The 24,234-nt window shown below is 40.9% G+C and overlaps 1 protein-coding gene across 3 annotated transcripts in view; it reads right to left on the bottom strand.

The window, feature by feature from the left end:
• Positions 1-23,871, bottom strand: part of GRK3 (G protein-coupled receptor kinase 3) — a 118,620-nt gene extending 94,749 nt beyond the window's left edge. Inside the window, exons 1-2 of one of the 3 annotated variants that reach the window (XM_074321795.1) lie at positions 23,664-23,871; positions 555-631 (exon numbers count right to left, since the gene is read on the bottom strand). In XM_074321795.1, coding sequence (XP_074177896.1) covers positions 555-631; positions 23,664-23,776 — 190 coding nt within the window. In that variant the 5' untranslated portion in view covers positions 23,777-23,871. Of the gene's footprint in view, positions 1-554; positions 632-15,405; positions 15,513-23,663 lie in introns of those variants that run through there. The other 2 variants (XM_074321797.1, XM_074321796.1) reach the window with 2 other exon arrangements.
• Between the last annotated feature and the right edge of the window lie 363 nt (positions 23,872-24,234).

Raw genomic sequence — 24,234 nt, forward strand, 5'->3', positions numbered from 1 at the left:
ACCTGCTGGGTAGAGACACTGAATGGGGCCACAGGAAAAAGAGTAATTGATGCGGAACTGACAATAACGAATGGCATACAAAACCCATACACTTGTGAATACTGCCAAGATCAAGGGACCCAGCCCCACACTTTGGAAAGAGAGAAGCCAACCACGCAGGTGGGATAATACACGGGGGGGATAATGCTTATGAAGACACAGGCCAACTCCTTGGGATCACAGAACGAACAACAGCACGGACAGAAGCTGGGGACCTCAGAAGCAGGTCCAAACAGAGAGAGCTTCTTTCCGCTTACCCAGTCCCCAGTCCTTTGTTCCGGCCACCTCCCCAACTGCCTGAAAACCTCGAATCAAACTGTTTCCCTCTGGCTTATTCACAAGCTACATTACTAAGAATATAAGCGATCACTAAGAATCTGATTAATTACACTTCCTCCACGCCCAGCTTGAGCTGTAAAGCATATAAACACATTGGGGGTTGCACTTAACACATCACTGTCGTGCCACTTGGTATCACGAAGTGACGGTATGCCAAATGAGTAAGCAGGACTTACCAATTTTCTGATTGAAAATCTTGTCAAAGGTTATTTCATTTCTCTCCGCAAGATACTTCTGCATCACACTCCGGATACTAAAAGAGAAGAGTGACACATTTTCAACAATTACAGCCTGCGTCATGAGAACCATACCTACAAAGGAAAATAGATGGATGTCTTAGCTCAAAGGGTTTGACCAGAGACCCTCCACTGGCATCCAGGACTGCACGGATGGCCAGCTCGACTTTCAGCTGGGAACATCACAGCTCCAGCCATTATTATCTCCTGAGACCTACAGCCAACCTTACATGGAGAGATTCACCCACAAAAAAATAACTTGAACATCTGGGGAAAGTTCCCACTTGACACCACCACTTCCCAAAACATACACAACCGTGCATGCACACACAAGACAAATTCTGCTCAGTTTAATGAGCTTCTTTCTAAAACAAAAGTTAAAGTTCCTTGGATGTGTGATTAATATTTTAACAAATCAGATTTCTGCACACCAACAATAAACCACAAGAAAACGTAATTAGAAGAAAGATTTCCCTTACAATAAAATAAGAAACATCAAATGAGTCCATCTCATTTGAAATAAATCTTTCAAAATATGTACAGGAATTTCACAGGAAAAATTACAAATTGTACTGAGAGACATTAAAGAAGATCTTAATAAATGGAAAGATACACCACAGTTATGAACAGAAAGATTTAATATTGCAAAAATTCGAAGTCTCTCCAAATTTAGCTATAAAATCAATACAACTCCCATCAATATTCCAACAGGGTTTTTCATGGAACATAGAAACAGAGGAGCTCTTTATAAAATGTATACAAAACAACACAGGCTCAGAAAAAAAAAAACATTTCTGAAGAAAGAGAATAATAATAGGACTTATTATGAAGTTAAAATAATTAAGACAAAATAAACAAAGTGATCAATGAAATGGAATAGAGAGCACATAAGCTGACCCACACATACATGGAACTTTGATATGTAACAGAAGTAGCTAGGCAGAAAAACCAGGAAAGGGGGAACTATTCAGTAAGTGAACCCCAAAAGTGGTTATCCAAATGGAAAAAGTGGAAATTGAATCTCTATTATCCATTGATGAGCAACAATTTGGCATTACCCTTTTTTTTTTAACTTTTTAAAACAAACTAATTGAGGTATAATTTATATACAATTAAATACATATTGAAGTGTATATTGTTAAATGAGTTTTTCACATATAACCACTAGATATCAAATATTTCTATCACCCCAAAAGCTGCCCCTTTGCAGTTAATTTCCCCACATTCTAGGATCCAGCCAACTATTGATCTCCTTTCTCTTAACACAGATTATTTGCTCCAGTTCTAGAATTTTACATAAATAAAATCATATGCTGTCTTTTGTGTCTGGCGCCTTTCACTTGGTATAAGCAAGTTTCATCCAGATTGTTGTGTGCACTAAGTATTCAGCTCTTTTTTCTACCATCAAGTATGTAGTATGTCATTGTATTCCACCATTTGTTTATGGATAATTCATCTATTGACAGACAAATGCGCTGTTTCCAGTTTGGGGCCACTATGAATAAAGCCACTTTAAATATTTGTGTTAAGTCTTTTTATTGGCACATGTTTTCATTTTTCATGGGTAAATATCTAGAAGCGAAACTGTTGGCCATATGGGAAGTTCTATTTAACACCATGAGAAAGTGCTGAACTATATTCCAAACTGGCTGTAGAGTGTTACATTCCCAAACGATGGCTGGAGTTCCCATTTCTGAGACTTCGGTTGTCAGACTTTCCATAATAGTTTTAGCCACTCTGTTGGGTGGGTAGTGGTACCTTATGTTGATCTGCATTTGAATTTGCATTTCCCTAGTGAATAGTGATGTTAAGCATGATTGGACATGACTACTGGAATGTGTACATTTTCTTTTGTAAGGTGTGCTGTGAAATCTTTCGCCTTTCAACGGAGTTGTCTTATTACTCAGTTGTAAAATGTCTCTATATAGCCTGGAAACAAGTCCTGGTATGTCAGAATATGTGCTAATATTTTCTCCCAGGCTGAACTTTGTGTCTTCACGCTCTTCATGAAGTCCTCCGAAAAGCAGACGTATTTAGCTGATGAGTGCCAATTGATTGACCCTTTTCCTGGTGAACCATCCGTGATAAGAAATCTTTCACATCCCAAGGTCATGAAGATTTTAACCTATATTTTCCTTTAGAAATTTTAAAGTTTCAGCCTTTATGTTTAAGTCTAACATCCATTTCAGGTTAATTTTTGTGTATGATGCAAGGTAAGATGGAGGTTCCTTTTTTCCTTGTAGTACCTAATTGTTCCAGTATCATTTGTTTAAAAAAAAAACCAACCAGCCTTTCTCCATTGAATTATTTTGGCATCTTTGTTGATTCAACACTAGACATGTGTAGGTCCCATTGCATTGATCTGTATGTCTGTCCTTATATGAATATGGTATTGTCTTCATGGCTATAGGTTTATAGTAAGTCTTGAGATCAGGTGACTTAGTCTTCCAACCTCGTTTTACTGCTTTTGTCTCTGTTTCCTTGGCTATCCTAGGTTCTCTGCATTTCCATGCTAAGTTTTTAATGTTTCTATTTTTTTATAAAGTACCTTTTATATGCTAGGCAATATAATGTACACCGTGTGTGTGTGTGTGTGTGTGTGTGTGTGTGTGTGGTATATATATATACCACATATATATAGATATAGATATAGATATAGATATATAATTTCTCATTTAATTCTCACAATAGCCTGTTCTATAGGTGTTATTTACATTTTACAGGTAAAAAATGGAGGCAAAAGGATTTTGAGTGAATGAGGGAGGGATGGAATTGACCAATGTATTTTTTAAATTATTTATTTATTTATTTTAGTTACAGCTGACATTCAATATTATTTTATATTAGTTTCGGGTGTACAGCATAGTGGTTAAACATTTACATAATTTATGCTGTGATCCCCCAGATTAGTCTAGTACCCACCTGGCATTATACATAGTTGTTGCAACATTATTGTTTACATTCTCTATCCTGTACTTTACATTCCCATGACTATTTTGTAATTGTCAACCTGTATTTCTCATTCCCTTCATTTTTTTCACCCAGCTCCCCAGCCCCTCTCCCCTCTGGCAACCATCAGTTTGTTCTCTGTGAGTCTGTTTCTGTTTTGTTTGTTCATTCCTTGGAAGTTTTTACATCAACATGGAAATTTCTTTCCCAGAAAAAGCCTGCTGGGGCTTTGATTGGGACTGTGTTGAATCTATAAATTACTTTTGGGGGAATTAACCTCTTAATAATATCAAGAATACAATCCATAAATGATATATTTCTCCATTTTTCTAGGTCTTCTTTAATTTATCAATATTTTATAGCTTTCAACATAAGTGTCTTTTTTTTATTATTAAATTTATTGGGGTGACAATTGTTAGTAAAATTACATAGATTTCAGGTCAGTCAGAATGGCTATCATCAACAAGACAAATAATAACAAATGTTGGAGAGGCTGTGGAGAAAAATGAACCCTCATACACTGTTGGTGGGAATGCAGACTGGTGCAGCCGTTATGGAAGGCAGTGTGGAGGTTCCTCAAAGAATTACGAATAGAATTGCCATATGACCCAGCAATCCCTCTCCTGGGTGTCTTTTTTTAATAATAGTTTTTTCTGGCTTGGGTATCGGAATAATATGGTTCATAAAATGAGATGGAAATTATTCCTTTCTTTTCCCTTTATTTTATAAAGTGTTGGTGTTAAGATAGTATTAATTCTTCCTTAAATGTTTGATAGAACTCATCAGGGAAGCCATCTGAGCCTAGAATTTTCTTTGTGGGAAAGTTTTAAGTTACAAATTCCATTGCTTTCATAGATATAGGGCTATTCATATTTTCTATTTCTTCTTGTATAGTTTTGATAACTTTCATCTTTTAAGGAATTTGTCCATTTCTTCTAAGTTATTGAATGGATCTCAAAATAATTATTCTGAGTAAAAGAAGCCAGATCAAAAGGAGAAAAGGGAGGGGGAATTGCAGTGTTTGGTTATAAAGAAGCAGGAGCAAACCTTGAGGGGATAACGCACGTGGTAAAATTAAAAATATCTATATTGGATTTATTTCCTGGTTCTTGGTACAGAGCTCCAAAAATGCTTGGAATTTCATGAATAATAGGAATGTCTTATTCATAAGGAGCCCTTTCCATCCATACCTGGGTTTATGCTAGTGAAGTGACTCATGGGCCCCTGACTGCCTTCAAGATAAGGCTGGTTGCCAGAGGAACCAACCCTGTGAGAAGAGGGCTGGAACTTTCAGCCCCACCACTTGACTCCTGGAAGGTTAAACATTGAGTTCAATGACCAGTAGTCAATGATTCAACCAAGCATACCTATAAAATGAAACTTCGACTAAAAACTCTAGAACCATGAGGTTTGGAGAACTTCCATGCTGGTGAACCCATCCGTGTGCGGGGAAAGGGGTACTCCTGGATAGGGCATAGAAGCTCGCTGCTCCTTTCCTGCAGACCTGGCCCTACGTAACAACCATTTTTAAATTCCTGAGCTGTATCCTTTATAATAAAACAAGTCACTATCTCGAGTTCTATGAGTTGTTCTAGCGAAATAGCAAACCTAAGCGGAAGGTCATGGGGACCTCCAAATTTGTAATCAGCCAGGCAGAAATGCAGGTAGACTAAGGAGCCCATTTACAGCTGGCATCTGAAGTGGAGCGATCTTGTGAGATTGAGCCCTTAACCTGGCGGGGTTGTTAGTATCAGAATTGATACTCTGAGTTGTTAGTACCTGAATTCAATTGAATTATAGGACACCCAGTTGGTGTCAGAGAACTGAAAATTGTTGGAAAAGCACATACTGTATATGTTTATTATCTTAATTTTGATGATGGTTTCACAGGTGTAGCTAAAAGTTACCAAATTGTATACCTGAAATATGTAGTTTATTTTATGTTAATTATCCCTCAATCAAGCTGCTTTAATAAAAAAAAAAAAAAAAGTTATACCACAAGGATGCAATCAGCAAAATCCTGGGATGTGGGAAACTACGCAACAAATGACCTGGTTTCTTTAACAAAAAATTTCAAGAGGGAAAATGATGGATGGGGATCCTATAGCTCAAAAAAGATTTAAAAGTAGTAACAATCAAGCATACCGTGTTTCCCAGAAAATAAGAGCTAGCCGGACAATCAGATCTAATGTGTCTTTTGGAGCAAAAATTAATGTAAGACCCAATGTTATTTTACCATAATATAAGACCGGGTCTTATATAATATAACATAACATAACATAACATAACATAACATAACATAACATAACATAACATAACATAACACCAGGTCTTATATTAATTTTTGCTCCAAAAGACGCATTACAGCTGACTGTCCGGCTAGGTCTTATTTTCCGGGAAACACGGTAAATATATGGACCATCTTTAAAACTCAATTCAAGTAGAAAAAATCTTGTAAAAACAAAAGAAATGTAAATTCAGACTGAATATTTTATGATATTAAATAAGTATCATTTTTTTTAGCAGTAGCAATGTATTATGCTTATGTTCTGGTATTTTAAAAGAGTTCTTATCTTTTAGGAATACATACAGAAATATTTACAGATGAAATGATATATCATGTCTGGATATGCTTCAAAATAACGTAAAAGGAACTAGGAGGTACGGATGTAACAAAACTGGTAATGTGTGTATAAATGATAAAGCCGAGTGATGGGTATATCAATTACATTATATTAGTCTCTCCCTCTGTATGTGTTTTAAATTTTCATTACAGAAAGTTTTTAAAAAATCAAATTCTAGCCCCCAGATTCCTGAACCATTACTTTACATACCCCCTCATCAAAATAAGGTATATACATACTATATATAAAACTACATATTTTGATTGGAAGCCTTATTTATTTATTTACTTAATACCAACTGGCTGCAGATAGATCAACCCAACCTATTATGATCTATTGAGGTCCTACTATACAAACTCAAGGGACGTATAATAAATATTGCATCATAATTTTTGAAGTTTTTCTACTACAAATGTGGTTGGAAGACTAGCCACCAGTTAGCTTCTCTCTAGCCAAAGAAGAGGTAAGCTAACTTATACTTCACCGCCTTACTAGTAGAGAAATTACCATATTTATAACATAGCTAGGTATCTCCCATTATGAAAAGCCTCTATATTCTATATGGCTTAATTGTTTTATGCTAATGTCCAAAATAAAATGCAATTCAACAAGTATTTCAAATAATATATAACGTCACCTTAAAAAGCTAGTGGTGCGTAAGATAATTGTGAAGCTCAAGCAAGATGCTGAGAGTGCTTTCTTAGAATTTAGAAGCACACGAGCTTTGTAGTGAGTTATCAGTACTGACCAGCAAGAAACTCAAAAGACAGATTTATTTTTTAAAGATGACTAAGCGGTCATACCAAGATTTAATTCCCCCAAAAGGAAATTGCTTTCTTTCATATGTAGTTACTAAACATTTTCCACTAACTATTCTTTAAACACCCAAAATAGAGCTACATTATCCAAAGTCACAATAAAAAAACTTTACCACTAGGTTCAAAGCCACAAACTCTGCCAGATAGCCTCTGAAGAGGTCTATAAAAGTATCTAGTACTTTTGTATGTACATACTAGACTTCTGTATGTACAATGTAATGTCAAGTCTTCTCAAGTTTCCTGGGTTTACCAGATCTTTGGCAGAAAAGTCCTGCAAATAATTTGCATAACGTTAAGCAATTCAACATGAGACGATCTATATTCAGAAGCTCACAACCCAATTAAGCTAAACACGAATTCCTTTGTGGTTTTTTCTACAATATTTTGACAATCCACATCACGTTTTTAATGCGCAACATATTACTGATATTAAAGTGACATTAAGTATCCTTAAATTTCACTGGCCAAAAATAACCGTCATCATATATATACTAAAGTAATCCCCAAACAGATGCAGTTTTAAGGATGAACAGATTTATGGGTCATCAGTTCACCTAATCAGAGCTATTAAGACTTCTTGATCTAAACCATCCCTTCAAATCAGTTACAATGATCATTTTAGAATCCATTCACCTTTCTATCAAAACACTTTTGTATCTGCAACAATACATAAGCAGCTTCATTCTACCGCTGTGCTGTTTGTGTGAAATTAGCACTAGGGAAAGGAGAAACTACAGGCAAGGAGAGTCCTTAGGAAATCCTGGACCATTCTCCTGGTTTCCAAGAGCAATTTTTCATGTAATTATCATGAATTACAATTTTTCATGTAATAGCACCAAGGCTGCTGGTTCGATCCCCGCATGCGCCACTGTGAGCTGCACCCTCCTTTAAAAGAAATTAAAATAAAATATATTCTGCATCCTTTCTATGAGCCAGGCACTGTGTGTGACACTACGAGTACACAGTAAGCCCTATCCAGTCTCTGCCCTGAAGGAGCCCATGTCTACAGGGGTTGACAGCAGAGTAAACAGGAAACCCCAACACAATGTGACACATATGCTTCAACAAGGGCAATTAATTACAGTGGGCTACAGCCCCGTGCAATGTGGCAGAACTGCAGAAATTGAGGAGCCACGGGCAAGCGGAAATGAGAGAGAAAGCAAGGGGCCCACCCGTGAAGGCTCTTATAAGTCGTGCCAGCCTGCACCAAATACCTGAACGACATGGACAAAGGACAGGAGAATTTTTTTTTAAATACACAGAGCAAAATGACAGCCTACAAATAGTCTACACCTTTGGACTCACTTATTTCTAACTGAAGAATACCTAAATTACCACCCACGAGATTAATGTCCAGCTCGTCATGGCTTATAATAAGCAAACATTTCCTGTCCAACGACTGACAGATGACATTTTCTTTTTACAACTGGCGAAAATGCTGACTGGTTGGATGTAACTGCCATACTTCCTCACCCGCCTGGTGGAGCCAGGCCACCTGGCCCCCTTCTTCCCTAAGACAATGCAAACCAGTCTAGAACCTCAGTAAATGAGCACCAACGAGGCAAGTAGGTTTACAACCGAAAATATGCTCCATACGTGGTCATCCAGTGTAATTGCTCTATGACTTGCCTTTTAACTTGGTATATGATACCTTTGATCCCACGAGAACTTTTAATTGGTTCCGTACACTCCATTATAGTCTCCAGGTTTGGGGTTTGCTTGGAGAGCCCTTTATACTCCAGAATAATAAAATGTATGCTCTCACTTTTTTTCATTTTTGTTCTTTTGCAATTATCTCATTTAACACTCTGGAATTTATTTTTTTGTACAACGTGGAGGGATTGTGACTTTATTCGATGGCCAGTTTATCACACACCAACTTTCCCTCACAGACTTAAAACGCCCCCTTTATTCACAAACCAAATTCAAATTATATCTATGAATATAAACATATACACATGACTCTGCATACTGTGTCACTTATGTGTCTACGCACTTGCCTGTACCAATACCACACTGTTTTAACTGCTAGGGCAATGTTTCATATTTGGTAAAAAGATCTCTATTGTTTTACTTTTTAAAAACTTTTGCCCATTTTTCTCTTCCAAATGAATGAGGATCAGCCTGTCAGATTCTTTAAAATTCTCATCTGGATCCTCATTGGGGTGGCCTTGGATTTATAGATTAATTTCAAGAGAACTGCCATCTTCCCAATGTTGAGTGCTTCTATTTAGAAATATCTCGTACTTCTCCACGTATCCAGGTTTTCTTTGACTTCTCTTAATAAAGTTTTATTTTTCTTCATACTGGTCTAGTTGCTAATTACTTAGCGAGCTCTGGCTTAGAGCAACACATTAGAAAACACTATTTTAAGGCACTTATTTTAAATGTTCTGACAAATTAATACTCAAATTTAAAAATAGACAGTTGTAAAATAATTTTAGTGAGAGAGACTAATATTGCAGTTTCATCAGGCATGGAAAGGATGCCTAATGAAACAGCATGGGTTATTCCTTTTTTCCTGCTAAATTTAAACATCAAAGCTATGACTTAATAGATATTCATGACTGTGTGAAGTTCAGTGAAGTCTTTTGTACTCGAAGTATAATAAATGGATATAATTTTCTAAAGTTTCATGTCTTACTATGCTTTCTCTTTTGTACAGCCTTCTTGCTGCTTTTTTTTTTTAACCTTCTATGAAAAGTCTTCAGAGCAAGAGGTTATAAATCTGTCTCCCCTACCTGGAAGTCAGGACTCTGGATGCAAATAAAAACTCGACCCACATCTTTGTAATCAGTGTTATGGAGCCCGTTTTTGAGTCATCGGATGCAGTTTCCAAAACACATCATCCTCCCTTCACTCTAAGATATTTGAGCTACAGTCCATTTTGCATCTGTGTACAAAGCTGTCATAGGAATTTATATCCTAAGTCACCAGGGCTCTTACACATGACATTGGGACAACTGAGGTTTTCATCAGCCCTGCAAGAATCTAGTTGTGTTGTGATCCTTACACCATCTACTCTATTGTTTTAAAAAATTATAAAAGTTTTCAAACATGCAGAAGAGTATAATATAGTGAACCCCCACAGCCGTCCTTCAACACCTCATAAGAGCTGTCAAGACTTTAGTCTGCTGCTTTTATCCCTGTCCCCCCTACTTTTCCTCCATTTTTTTAAAGAATTTTTAAAGCAAATCTCAGACCGCATGCCATTTTACTCTTACTATTTCCATTTGCATTTCTAAAAATTATGGACATTTTCTTTACATAAACACAATCCATTGCCACACCCCAACCCCACTCTGGAAATAATAACTCCTGAAGATGTAATACCCAGTTCCTATTCAAATTTCCATGATTCTCTCATTCTGTACAGTTGGTGGGTTCGAATCAGGATCTAATCAAGGTCACACATTCATTTGATTGTTATATTCCTTAGATCTGGTTTAATCTAGGGCCTCCCTCTCTCCCCACCACCCACTTTTTATCTTCACACAAGACTTACTAAGGAAACCAGGTCAGCAGTCCCAGAGGACGTCTCCCACTGTGGATTTACCGGTTTGCTTCCTCATTTGTTCCTCGATCTCCATATTTCCTATAAGCTGAAAGTGATGTCTAAAGACTTGATTCTACCCAAGTCTACCTTCTAAGGGCAAAACGATGACCTTGGTACTTCGCATTGCCTCACCCGAAGAGGCACAGTTATTGCTTCTTAGTGATGTGAAAATTACATAGAAAATTCAGTTGGTGATGGACCAATTTCTCCCCGTCAACATTTCATTTCATGGTTTCGTACACCAATCATCTTTGCCTATATCAATAGTTTTACTGGGTTGCAAAATGACTTTTCTAATTCCATCATTCCTTCCACATTCATTTGCTGCAATTCTTCTGTAAAGAAGGATTATCCTCCATCAACTAGGACTTTTGGGTTACCTTAAAATGTAGTTACCATAGGAAAGGCAAGATAATTTTTTTCACCTTTTTGATTACTGCTATTCAGAGACAGGGTCGGTGCCCTATTTCACTGTCAATGGTGATCACTAAGGAGTTTTGTTTTCCTCTGTTTGTTTGGGGATCTCTTTGATGAATAGCATGGGTATATTAGTTTCCTATTGCGGCTATTACATTTTACCAACTCGGTGGCTTAAAACATCAGAAATTTGTTATCTTACAGATGTAGGCCAGAGCTTGAAATGGGGCTCGCTGGCCTAAGATCCAAGTGTCAGCAGGGCTGCATTCCCAGGGGAGGCTTCAGGGGAGAATCCATCTCCTTACTCTTGCTGGCTTCTAGAAGACGCCCACATTTCTTGGCCCATGGCCCTCATTCCATCCTCAAAGGCAGGTCGACCAGGCCACTGGCAGGTTGGCTTCTCTTAGGCTGCACCACTGTGACACTGGACCTCCTGCCTTCCTTGCAATACACTGGACCAACCAAGTTAACCCAGAAGAATCTCTTTATCTTAAAGTCAGCACATTAACTGCCGTAATTCCATTTGCCACAAAACATATTCACAGGTTCTAGGGGATAGAATGTGCATATTTTAGGGGGCCATTACTCTGCCTACTACAAGGGTCTGAAAAGATTCAGAGTACTTGAATCAATTGCAGCCATATTCTTTTGATGCCCACCTTTGGCCATGGGACCCCTTCCTTCGGCCTCTGTATTTGTTAGGTACAGTACCCACTCCAACTCTTGGATGGCTCCTCTGCTTGCTGATGTAACAGAGAACAAAGGCTTATCTTGCCCAGCCACTGCCCACATCTGGAGTCAGGTGTGGTTGTTCAGGGTGCCCTCTGCGATGGGACCACAATTATTTCTCGGGCTTTTCCACGGTTAGAGCTGATAAATACAGAGTATAATTGAAAAGAAAAAATAAGTCATGAATTTAAAATGACTTTCCACTTAAAACAGGGTTTTCAACTGAGCTCCTGTCTTATACTCACGTACCTCTTCATTTGCAGTCAGAATCTTAATTCTTATTACCCAGCTGTAGCTAGATAGTATAGATCTGAAATAATTTTAAACCTAACAATAACATTAGGACTTCTGAATGCATCTGTATTTATCCTTAAAAATACAGAGGCAATTTGGCATCCTCTAGCGAAACTGAAAATGCCCATGTTTTACTTCCAGGGGTCTATGCCACAGAGAGACACACGCAGGCACAGATACCCAGGTAAGCACAGTCACCTTGACAGCGCTTGTGAGGATAAACACAGGGTTAGGGAAAGAACGGTTTTATGGCACATCCTGCAGCAATTCCAATGACTGAGCTCTATCTACACGTTACCAACAACGCAAAGCTGAAGACGTCACCGTTAGGTAAAGCGGGCAAGTTGTGAATGGGCTCATTAACGTGTTCCTGACACACAGAACTCCACTCCAGTATGATCTCAACCACCTTTCTGTGTAAAGGTTAAATATGCAGCCCATTTCATTAATTTTTCTATCCCAACTTAGGAGGGACCACTAACAACACTCTGAAGTTTAACATAAAAAAAATCCTTTAAGTACCTAGAGTAACTGACAAGTATGTTCAAGCCAAGTATACCCATTCACCTAGTGACAGGGAGAGGCAGGAATTTTAATTGTATTTTTTAAGGTAAGGGTGCGTGTGAAATTACAAAAAGATATTTGGGGTAAGAAAATAGTTAAGATCCATCCATGTTGTATGTGGTATATAAACCAAAAACAACAAAAGAACAAGACAAACAAATGAGAAACAGAAACTCATAGACACAGACAATAGTTTAGTGGTTGCCAGAGGGTAAGGGGCGCGGGGGGTGGGGGGTGGGAGATGAGGGTAAGGGGGATCAAATATATAGTGATGGAAGGAGAACTGACTCTGGGTGATGAACACACAATGGGATTTATAGATGATGTAATACAGAATTGTACACCTGAAATCTATGTAATTTTACTAACAATTGTCACCCCAATAAATTTAATAGAATAAAATTTAAAAAAAAAAAAAAGAAAAGAAAATAGTAAGAACCCTTCACGGGTAGCTTTTCTCAATTTATAACACTGCCATCATTATCGGTAACTCTTATTATTGAACGTGAAATTGATGACATCTTATCTTTTAAGGAATTAGCCATATATTTATTACTAAGTCAATATCTCCCGTGAAATTACAGGTAAACCACTAGAGCCCCTAATCAGTTCCCTGTGGTGGTAACCCTTATTGAATGAAGACAACGCATTTTCAAACTGTGTTAGCAATGTCTGAAATTGACAGTGTTCCTCTACCCAAATCTAGAACCCTCTTCTCTAAGATGATTTGCATGGCAAGAGATAGTCTGTAGGTGTCTATTAAAATGCACAGAATTTGGACCGAGACTCAACTGTGCCCTCTACTATCAATGGGACCTTGGGCAATTAGCGTCTCTCCGAATCTGAACTTCCTCCTAAAATGGAGATGACTGAGTATCGTGGAGATGTTTCCAAGAATCCGAAAATAAGGAAAAAAGATTGTCCTCTGAGAATAAGAAGTTTAAATCAGCACGTAACACAAAGGGCAGAGAAATGTCAAAGGCTCCGGGGCTAGCTAGCCTTGGCTGTGGCTTCCGTGACTGTATTACCAAATCCAGTCCTGTCCACCAATAGAGGCCTGTCCACCAATGAGAACAGGAAACATGGAAATACAGCAAGACCAGTCGTCACAGAAGCCACTCACTATCAGAGAATTCAAGTATTACGCATTTTAGCAGAAAGCCACCCCACGGAGAGATGATTTGGTCCCAGTTACTGGAGCTGACGAGCCAGAGGCCACACCCTTCAGACCCATCTGGTCACGGGCCTGTGTCAGCTGGGTCACCTTCTGAGGGCAGCTCTACTTCCCGGGGGGCAACCTGCAGGACAGAATGCTCTGGTCACGTGGACTGGGGGCATCTAGGCTCCTGGGAGAGTTTGTGTCGAGTGTAAAGTAGTAAATTTGACATTCTACTCATAGTATGGCTTTTCAGATAATCTACTACTGAGTTAGTGCATTTGGGGGCACGGGAGCCTCTAGCTTCATGGGTTCTCAAAAGGGTCTTTAACTTTAAAGTGAGAACGACCAGCCTCTAAGAAGATGGATGTGAATTTTACTATAAGTCACAGAGAGAGGCTCAGTCCAGAGAGAAAATCTAGTTTCTGAGTCTGAAAGGCTGAGGGCCGCCCCCAGGACCACAGGAATGAGACTAGTGTCTAAGGAGAGAGCCAGTTTTTCCCCCAAACAGGCAAAACAGACCTCTGAACACCTCCACATGGACATGTGTGGAGTAATTTCTTTTTCCTTTTTAAATCTGTACCTGTTCCTGAGGAGAATTGGAAAAACTAAAATGCATCAATACATGTAAAACTATAGAGCACTATATACATACATATGTATATATATGCACACACACACACATATATATATCTATATATGTATGTATTAGTGGGGGTTTTTTACTCTAAATTCAAACCCATTGCATAAGTATGACTATGTTATCAGATGTCACTGTGTCTAATAAGCTATATACACAGACACATCTAAACGTTAAGTCCAACGTGTTGATCTCCCATCATGACCATTTCATTTCAGTACTAATCCAAGTCATACCCCAGTTCTGGAAACAGGTTCCTAAGGGCAGGAGAGAGTCTGAACAGGGCAGAACCACTGAAGCGTTTCAAGAGCCTGGCTTTTCCTCTCTGTGCTGCTCTCAGACATTCAACCCCACAGAGTCAGGAGGTAACCATAAGCCACAGGCTTCACCTGAAACTCTAATCTCACATGAAGACACTTCTGCCATCCACCTCATTCAACTTTTCCAGGATGAAATGGCCAGAGAAAAATAAGCTTTCCTTATAGAGTAACAAGAATTTTTTTCTTTTTTAAAAACAATTTGAAACACCCATCCCCATAAAGCAGGTCACTTTATTTAAAAGAGAGAAACACAGAGATACTAGCTGGTTTTCCACATGGCATTAAAAGAAATCCCTCACCACAAAAACTCTGTTTTGTTTTGTGTTTGTTTTTTTTGCAGGGAGGGGGAGGTCACTGGCATAGTAGCCTCTCATTCATTACTTAGAAATTGCGACTGCGCAGAAAATAACTTTGCCACTAAAAATGAAACAAAAGGAAGCAAGTCGTAAATGGAAAACAACACAAAAACGTGACACTCGTTTGACTACTTCAATGTTGTCATGCATGACAAGAGTAAGTGCGTAATTCCTTTCCCAGTTAGGGCGTCATTACAATATAAGAAAAGAAATAGCAAATGTAGTTGATAAAAGTGAGACCCATTAAAGATGTGTATTAAAGTCCCATGATCTTACCCATTAGGGTTAGTTCCACTTCTGACTGGAGTATGACACACACCCCCCACGCCCACCGAACAACGAAAGCCTTATATTATTAAAAGACATACCTAAAATGTCATCACAGCCTTAGACACGGACAAGGCGAAATGAAAAGTCTGCAGCATTTAACAGCTGTGTGACACCTTCCCATATCACTTCTAGTTCATTTGTCACTTAAACCTGATCAAAAGCAATACAGATACAGAAAATTTAGAAAAAATAACCTGAAAATATAACCGGCGTTATCTTTCTAGAGAAGACAATACAGAGCAACGGACTGACTGAATTACAGACAGCACAAATCCCCAGAGCACGTTATTCCGGCAAGTTGTGTTGCTAAAGATGAAGAGACTCGCTGCATTCCCTAGCTAACAGAGCTGTAAGTTTTTGAATACTATATGAAACACAAACCCTAAAATCCTCACAAGAAAACTGTTTCAGCACAATTAAAGCTCGCTTTCTTCCTAAGATATTTTTACCCATAATTACCTAAGAATTATACGGTGCCCAGCACTTCTTAGCCCTCAGCGAATGGCAGATGTGCTCATCACACAAACGCGTCTGTAGCCCATGCCTAGCTTCCAGGTTCTCACAGGTGGAAACATTATTTCTTTAATCCAAGGGCTGTAATGAATTTTAAATCATGTGAGGAATCAAAAAGTTTCTCCCTACAATGGAACTTTAGAGAGACTCAACCATACACTCGAAATAGGACTTAGGACTAGTTTTGCCGTCACTAAATTAATTATAGTAAATTTTACAGGTATCCTTTTAGTCTTCCTAAATTTTAATATTCTTACTTAGCAGGTAATGTTCAGGCTGAGGAGTGTAGCTTCCACAGAGCAGTGTGCAGGCTTCGGCATGACATGAGCCATGACTAAAGGAACTAGGGATGGCTTCCTAAAAAAGTCACTGCCGACAAGGATAGCTGCCTTCAAACATTTGAAGATCTCTCACTTTTGAGAGGGATTAAACTTGTTCTGCATGACCACGAAAGGAGAAGAAGAGACTGGGGCGCGGAACGGTTAGAGGGTTTTCTAACACCACTGAGCTTCCAAAGATGCTCCTCAAAGGATGACCTGGCTGGGTGTTAGTTAGAGCGGGAAGTCACCCATCTAACGCATGACTGGATTCACTGGACGCCCTCCACCATCTTTTCAAACATGAGATTCTACAATGCTGGGTTAGTAATCAGCAATCTGTTCAAGTCTAAGGAAGACTAGCGTGAATCACCTTATGCTCAATGCGCTGAAGCCAACTGCTTTTAGTTTAGGACTTTGGGTTCATTTTACTGAAGCAAAGACCTCTAAAGGATGGGTCAGCTCTCCTAATTGCTTAGTTATAGATATTTAAGAGTAGCATGCTTGTGAACTTTCACATACTGAAGCCAACATAGCCCAGGGCCAGATGGATGAATAAATGGATGGATGGATGGAAGCATGGAAGGAAGGAAGGAAGGAAGGAAGGAAGGAAGGAAGGAAGGAAGGAAGGAAGGAAGGAAGGAAGGAAGGAAGGAAGGAAGGAACAAAAAAAGAAATGGGGGGGAGGGAGGGAAGAAAGAATAAGAACCAAGTGAGGCACAATATGTAGAAGGTTCTAGACACATAGCCACAACAGAGCTAGAGGGGAAAAACTGAGAAGAAATCAGGAAATTCACCTGTTTATGGGTCTAAGGGTCAACATTTGCCCTTCGCTGCCCCATCAACAATTCAACTTTCCACAAGCCCAGCCTCGCAAACCTGCCACTCGAGAACATGGCACGAGGGTCTTCATGCATCACGGCCTTATACCTGCTACTATTTTGTACTTTCTAAAGGTATCACATCTTGTACTGCATATAATCCCAACAACTACCCGTGGTGTGATTAAAAGAAAACTCATCTTTTAACATTTCTTCCAATCATTTCCTCTTGAGTTATCTGTATTTGAAATTAGTGTTCTCTCCCGTTTATGAATATATTGCATGAATAAAAAATGCTCAAGAGACTGAGATTTTAACTGAGACATTTTAGGATCAGCAATGAATAGATATCATATTGTACAGATGGGGAAACTGAATACAGAGAATTTAAGTGACTTCCCGAGGACCCACGGCAAGTTGCCAGTGGCACCGGGTCCACATTTCCTGCTGCCTAATTTACAACTTGCTCTTTTATTCCAGTGTGGCATCATATAGCAGCAGGGAGGGCACAGGAAAAATGGGGGGCCAGCAATGACAGCTGGCCTTCAGGGTCACTAAGGACGCAGGTCTGGCCTGGCCACTTTCATATAATCACCTTTTCCTGCTCCTGAGACCCTGAGAGAAGGAAATGACAGCAAACAAGAACTCGGGCCGAAGGCTGGGTCAAGGGTGACTGTTCCAAACCACCAATCGCAAAAGACATGAACTGCAAAAATATCTCCACTGTTATCTCGGATGGGCTTTTCCTCGGATGGGCAGATCATGTCCCATATGGAAAGTATTCCAATGTGCTTGTACTCCACACTGAAGCTGAAGCCCAGATGACCCAAGAGAAGCACAATTTAGAAAAAAAAAACATTTACAGGATATGAGGCGCCAAAGTACTTCTCCTGCGTTTTAGACTCCTGCAGCAATGAAAAAAGGCCCAGGGGTTCTAACTTCTTTTTAATCAATGATAAAAATAGAGACGAATAAAGAAGTGAAAACTAGTAGAAGCAGAGGCAGGTCCAGGACACCCAGCCTCATTAGCATGCAAATTACTTACCATACAAACGATTTAACAATAATAAAGTAAAAGCTGCCACGTTAATCATTTCCATTCCCCCCACTGCCGCTGTCCAGAGAAGGATAAGGCCAGACAAGTCCGTCACGCACACCGAATACATTTGCACCTGCAGGAGCCTTCAAACACATAGTGTTACCAACAAAGGCAGGTTATGTGAACGGAAAGTGATTTTTATTGCAAATAAAGCCAAAAACATTGTTTTGTCCTTTTACCTTTTTCCCAGAAATGCAGATTTCTGGGGGGAGGCGGGGTACACTGAGCTGCCCTTTTTTTATAAATGGCAGAAATACTGTTTGGAGGTGGGGGGGGGCAGGCGGGTAAGGCGGTCTATTATACAATTTCTCATTAACAGCAGCAAGATTGCGCTTCTTGTTAAACAGAACAGGCATTTAACCCTCAAGCTCCTCATGGGAAATAAGGAACAAACTGCTTATTCACTTAGTCATAATTACTGTTTTTCGCAGGTCCCAGGAGAATAGCTGCTCTCCATCAGTCTCTAAAAACAGTCCTGACTTCAAATACCGTGCTAGCAGCAGATGGAGAGGATCACAAATGGTTTTTCCCCAAACCATGAGGCATCACTATTTCATGCATTCGTTGCAAGATAAGGGGTGAGGGTGTTTATGATTCATTTTGGCAAAAAGAGGGCACAGTAAGATGTAAAGAACCTGGATGCAAGGAAACCTCAGCCAAGCTCAGCTGTCACCTGGGCAGAGTTCCTTCATCTCCCCGAGCACCTGCTCCCTCAGTAAAAGGGGGCTGATGGTACTTAAATGATAACACGGGAGAACAAATGCACTAATTCTGCAAACTGCCTGGCAGAGGCTACGCTCTCAATCCGTGGTAGTTATTACATGGCTACTTCATGGAAGTTCCAGTTCTTTCCCTCGTCAGAGCCGTGAGGACCCTACGTGTCCTGCTCTCTATGATTCTGCATGTCCAACTCTGCTGGCCATCCCCTGACTGATGAAGACCTAGGCTTCCCTTGTGCGAGCCTCAGCACCTAATCTGCAAGTTCCCATCCTTCTCCAAACAGATGGCTGGCAAAGCCAAAGTCCGCATCTGAGGCGGTACTTTTTCAAGGGGCTGTCTCAAAGAACACACTGCATATAACAGGTGGGACAACCTCTACCTCTAAGAGATCTAAAGGGCTGGCGAGTCCCAGCACTGCACCGTGCTTTATTTGGGCAGATTCTTGATGCAAAATTGATTGCACTGCAACAGCTATTTTGAAGAACTGACAGCCACACGTAGCACTTACATCTTCACATCAATGGCACAAATTTACTTTCACCGAGAATGAAATGTAACGGAAAGGTCAGAACTAATTACATTTTGAATCCGTACCTTAGTGAAAAAGAAGCAAGAACACCACCACCATTGTACACACAGAAATACTCCCACCAACAATACAGAATACATACTTGCTTCCCGGAGGCTATTCTTTCTTTCAACATTGACTTTTCAGTTCAAAGTTAGGCTAAGGGCTCAGAGAGCACGGACCACAGAACCTTACAACCAAAACAGAGGAAAATAACGAAGTTTGGGAAATTACTGAAGAAATTCCATTTCCACGAAAGAAAATACTGAGCTACTTTTCGAGATCAATTATGAGTATATAGGTTCACAAACAGGAAGATGCAAGCTACCATATTATTAAGCTTATGATGGCTAGGTAGCACTTCAAAGGGAATAATTAACAAATTACCGTAAAATAATTAGCAAACATAATGTGTTCTCTGAATATAGGATAATAAAAGCCGTCTCAATGCTTGTCCACAGTTACATAGCCTCTTCCAGCAACTGCACTTAAAAGTAAACATCTTTCTTGATTCCTCTTTGTGTATTTCCCACTAGACGTAAGCCCCTTTAAGGAAGGGGCTTTGGTCAGGGTCATCACACCATCTCCATGCCTGGGGCTCAGAGAAACAGCTTTACAACCATGTGTAGAATTAACAGAATAAACGGTATCACACGTGTCCTTACGGGCTGGCTAAGTGCTTCCAGGAAGTGAAAAGACATCTTAAAAAATGTTGTTTTCAGAACTTCCTACCGTAGCATACGAACACTGTGAAAGGACACGCTTTGCAATCCATGATCCAAAATTCTCAGTGTCCACTAAGCAGAAATGACACTGCAGGGGAAAGATCAGTTTCGTGTTTCTCAACCTCTGTCAACCATGTGTTCAAGTCAAACGAATTTCATTCTGTTTGAAAAAGGCTGAAAGAGTAATGAGCCTAAAGTAAAATCCGTCTTGATCACGCCAGGCCTTACCTAAGATGTTGACTCTCTGTAGGCTTATGAATCAGAGCCTATTAAACGAAAGTATTTCTTTTCTAACATGGCATAAAACAACATGCACGCATGTCTGAATGCTCACATTTTTAACTGGGCCTGCACAGTGACTCCTTGGGTCAGTTTACTCTTCCCAACAGATCCCATTATCAGCTTCATTAGCTCAACAAATGGTTCAGCAAAGTAAAGCGGCTATATAATTTGAACAAATAGCCAGCTTTCACACGATTTACACTCATTCGTAAGTTAATTGAATAATGTGTCAACATAACAAAATTGTTCCCTCTTGCTGTCTCAGAGAAGTAACGTCTCCCCTGGGCAGAATGTTCCATTTTCTGAAATTCTCCCCTACCAGCAGGGGACTGCAGCCCCGGTGTTTCATTTAAATTAACTAGATATTGTTGAGTTCTGTTGCTTTTCTTTCGAAAATTGTGGAAAAGGCAAAGTAACTAAAATAAGGAAGCCCACAGAACACTATAGTGGCTTCAAATTATTAGCTGGAAAGAAAAAGTCACTAGTGATAGGCCAGTGACAAGGTTTATGCTTCTCATTTAGATACCAAAAATACAAATCTAAACCTCTTTTTCAAGAATACCAAGGACTGGTGATCTCTCCCAAGTGAAGCTGAAATAGAAACTCTCATTAGAAAACATCTGACCAGTAACCTTTACCAAAAGTGTGAAATCACACTCGTCTTTTTGAGTCACTATGCTGAGGCATTTTAAATGAAATTAACTTTCTTACCAAGTCTAGAAATCCCCTAACCTTCCATCCCCACCCCTCCAAAATAGAGCAGGTCGGCCACTAACTGCCATCCAGTGGTAGAAAAAAACTGCAAGATGTTTTTTACCTGATAATCTCAAGGTAACAGGATCTGAAAACAGCACAAGGAGTGGTTGTTCCTGTTAAATGGTCAAGTTACAAAACTAAAGCCAAAGCCTTTGAGATAAATACAAAACAAATCAGAATCCCTGGAGGAGGTTCCAAGGGCCTAATTCAAGAGTCTATTTTAAAAAATAGCAACAGAATAACAATTACTAAAGACCTATGTCCTAAAATTACTCTCCTGTTGATATTTCTAATTTCTAAAATGTTGTAAGAAACTTGCTCCCCGTCACTAATTCTACCTTAAAAGAAAAAAGCAGTACAAAAGAATACCACCGAAAACAAAGGCATTTATACAAGGAAATAAATACCCTAAGCACATAATATATTCTTAAGAGGGACACTAAAAAAGCAGAAGTCACATTAAGTTCGAAACATCAAGATAAAAAAAATGAACAGAAGTTCCTAATTTTAGTGATATTATATATCACACACACCCCCAAAAAACCTGCATGAGTTAAGATTTGTTGATTTTTATATATAGAAACTCTATATACTTGGGGCTCCCTACCCTTTAGGAAGAGTAGGAAAGGCAGGAGAAAAAGGAATTAAGCATTTTATATCACATTTAGAGCAATACAGTGTTGTTGTTTTTTTTACATGAAATTCAGGATTGATTTGAGGGTTCTTGTTTTACTTAGTTTGTCATTCGCCAGAAATTTTAAAAAGTGCTGATTTTTCAAGTAGCATCAAGCCTGTTAAAGTCTGGACCCAGAATGTCAGTTTCACATTACTCCAAAAGGTCTGTACTCTTCCCCAATTTTCAGTGCTTTGGCATTGCTTATCAAAAGCTCTCTCTGCAACCAACAAGATGCATGGGCTAAGAAGGGCCAGCAAGCCAAAAATATCTTGCAAGCATGTATTCATTTACACAATCTGGCTTTTCACAACAAGTAACTCAAAGGGGCTGATATTTTCCATATAGCAGGGCTTGGGCTCATAAATGGACTTGTAAAAAACAATCTGGTGATCACTTCGCATCAAAAAGAAGATTTTTTTTTTCTTATATGAAGGTAACACTGAAGCAATCTTGGGTGTATAACGCTTGAAGGACAGACGCTTTCCAATGGAGAACTGATTTGGTGTAGATCCCAATATTTTACAAAATTGCATGGCTTCAAATTCACCATAAGGAAGACGCTTTTTTTTTTTTTTTAACCATCAATTCCACCAAGAGCTATTTTTTGGTCAAAGAACCACATTCACTGTACAATTCATGATAATGTTAATTAGGAAAGAAGCTAGGGGGGGAATCCAACCCTAATGCTTTGATGCACTATTAGAAACTCACTATTAATCTGGTGAACGATCTTTTCTGGGGTCGTACTAAGGATATGAACTAGTCTTTTACTAGCTCATCGATAAGAAATCATGTTCGAGATAAAATTACAACTTGGTGTGAACCTCACCAAGCCCCTTGCCAATTCCATGGGGCCCCTCTCTGGTCACTTAACCAACAAATTCCTATTTGGAATCACCCATTCAATGTGCTTTTTTTTGTCTTTTCAATGTGCGTTTTTAAGTGAAGCATATTTCAATCTTTTAACAAAGTGCCACCAATAGATCTGCAAGTTGAAGGAAGCAGCTCAGGTGACCACACATTCAGTCCCAAAAAGAAAACTGCGTAGGTCACAACCCACTCATTACCCGCCTGGTGACACAAAAAGGAAAGGAAAGGAGGGTAGGAAGCTGACTAGACTAGTGTACCTCCAGGGGAGTAAGCACTGAAAATTGCAGTTTAAGTACCTGGGACAAAAGGCAATACGCCTGCGCTCCCCAGCTAAGGAGCCCAGAGGGAGCTGAGAGGAGAGGATGCAGCTGGAAAGGGGACGCAGGAACCAGGGAAGGGACGGCCAAGGTGGAGTACAAGGGAATGACAGGCAGAAGGCAGAAGGGGACCCTAAGGATGGGGCTGGAGGGGACGATAGGTATGAGACAGGAGGGGTGACAGAGATGGGGCAAAAGGGGCAGGGATCGAACTGAACGGAGAGGCAGGGAGAGGGCACGACAGATCCACAGCAATAGTAGAACGGGGAGCAACGTAGGCATAAGGCTAGAAGGCTGGACAGGGACGGGACTGGACGGAGGCAGCGACGGGACAGAAGGGGGCGATAGGTATGGAGCTGCTCCAGCCAAGTCCCAACCACATCCTACCAGCCCCCTGCTGGGGCGCTCGCCGCGCGCAGAGCACTTTGCGGCGCTCTCTCCTCGCAGCAGCCCTCCGCTACCCCACTTCAGAGACAGGAACCGCGAGGCTGGCCCCACAGCGCCCGCTCCCCGAGGTCGCCGGCCGCGGGGCAGCAGCTGCGGAGCAGCCGACCCTCCCGGACGCAGGGGGTCGCTGGCGGCCGCGGGGGGCGGCGGCGCGGGGGGGCGGCGCGGGCCCGGGGAGCCGGTACCTGGGCTCCGGCAGGACGATCCTCTTGCTGGCGCGGGCGGCGGGGGTCGCCTTGCTCTTCTCCATCGCCATCAGGTAGCTGACATCGGCCAGAACGGCCTCTAGGTCCGCCATGTTGGCGAGCGGCGGCGGCGGCGGCGGCGGCGGCGGTGGTGGCTCCTCGGGACCCGGACGGGACGCCCTCCCGCCGCCGCCGCCCGCCGCGCCCCAACGTGGGGGGGCCGCCCCGGGGCAGCCCCCCCCGCGCGCTCCCGCGTGCGCGCGCCTCCCGCTCAGCGCCCCGCGCGCGCCGCAGACTCGCGCCCGCTGGGGTCAATGCGCGCCGCCCCGCCCCCCGCGCGCTCAGTTGGCGGCCCCGCGCACGCACCCCCGCTCCCACCCCTTCCGTGAGGGGTTGGCGGGCAGCGCGCGGCCAGCGGTCAGTGGTCCTCCGCGCTCGGGCCGACCAGCCCGGTCCGCACACCCCTCGCCTCCAAACTGAGTTCCCTCGGGCACCGTCCCGCCCTCCCCTTAGGGTGGCCACGAGGGACTTCCTCTCCTCCTCCTCCCAACTTCCCGCCCCCAGCTCCCCG

Source organism: Rhinolophus sinicus, linkage group LG16 (assembly GCF_036562045.2).
Source record: "Rhinolophus sinicus isolate RSC01 linkage group LG16, ASM3656204v1, whole genome shotgun sequence".
NCBI lineage: Eukaryota > Metazoa > Chordata > Mammalia > Chiroptera > Rhinolophidae > Rhinolophus > Rhinolophus sinicus.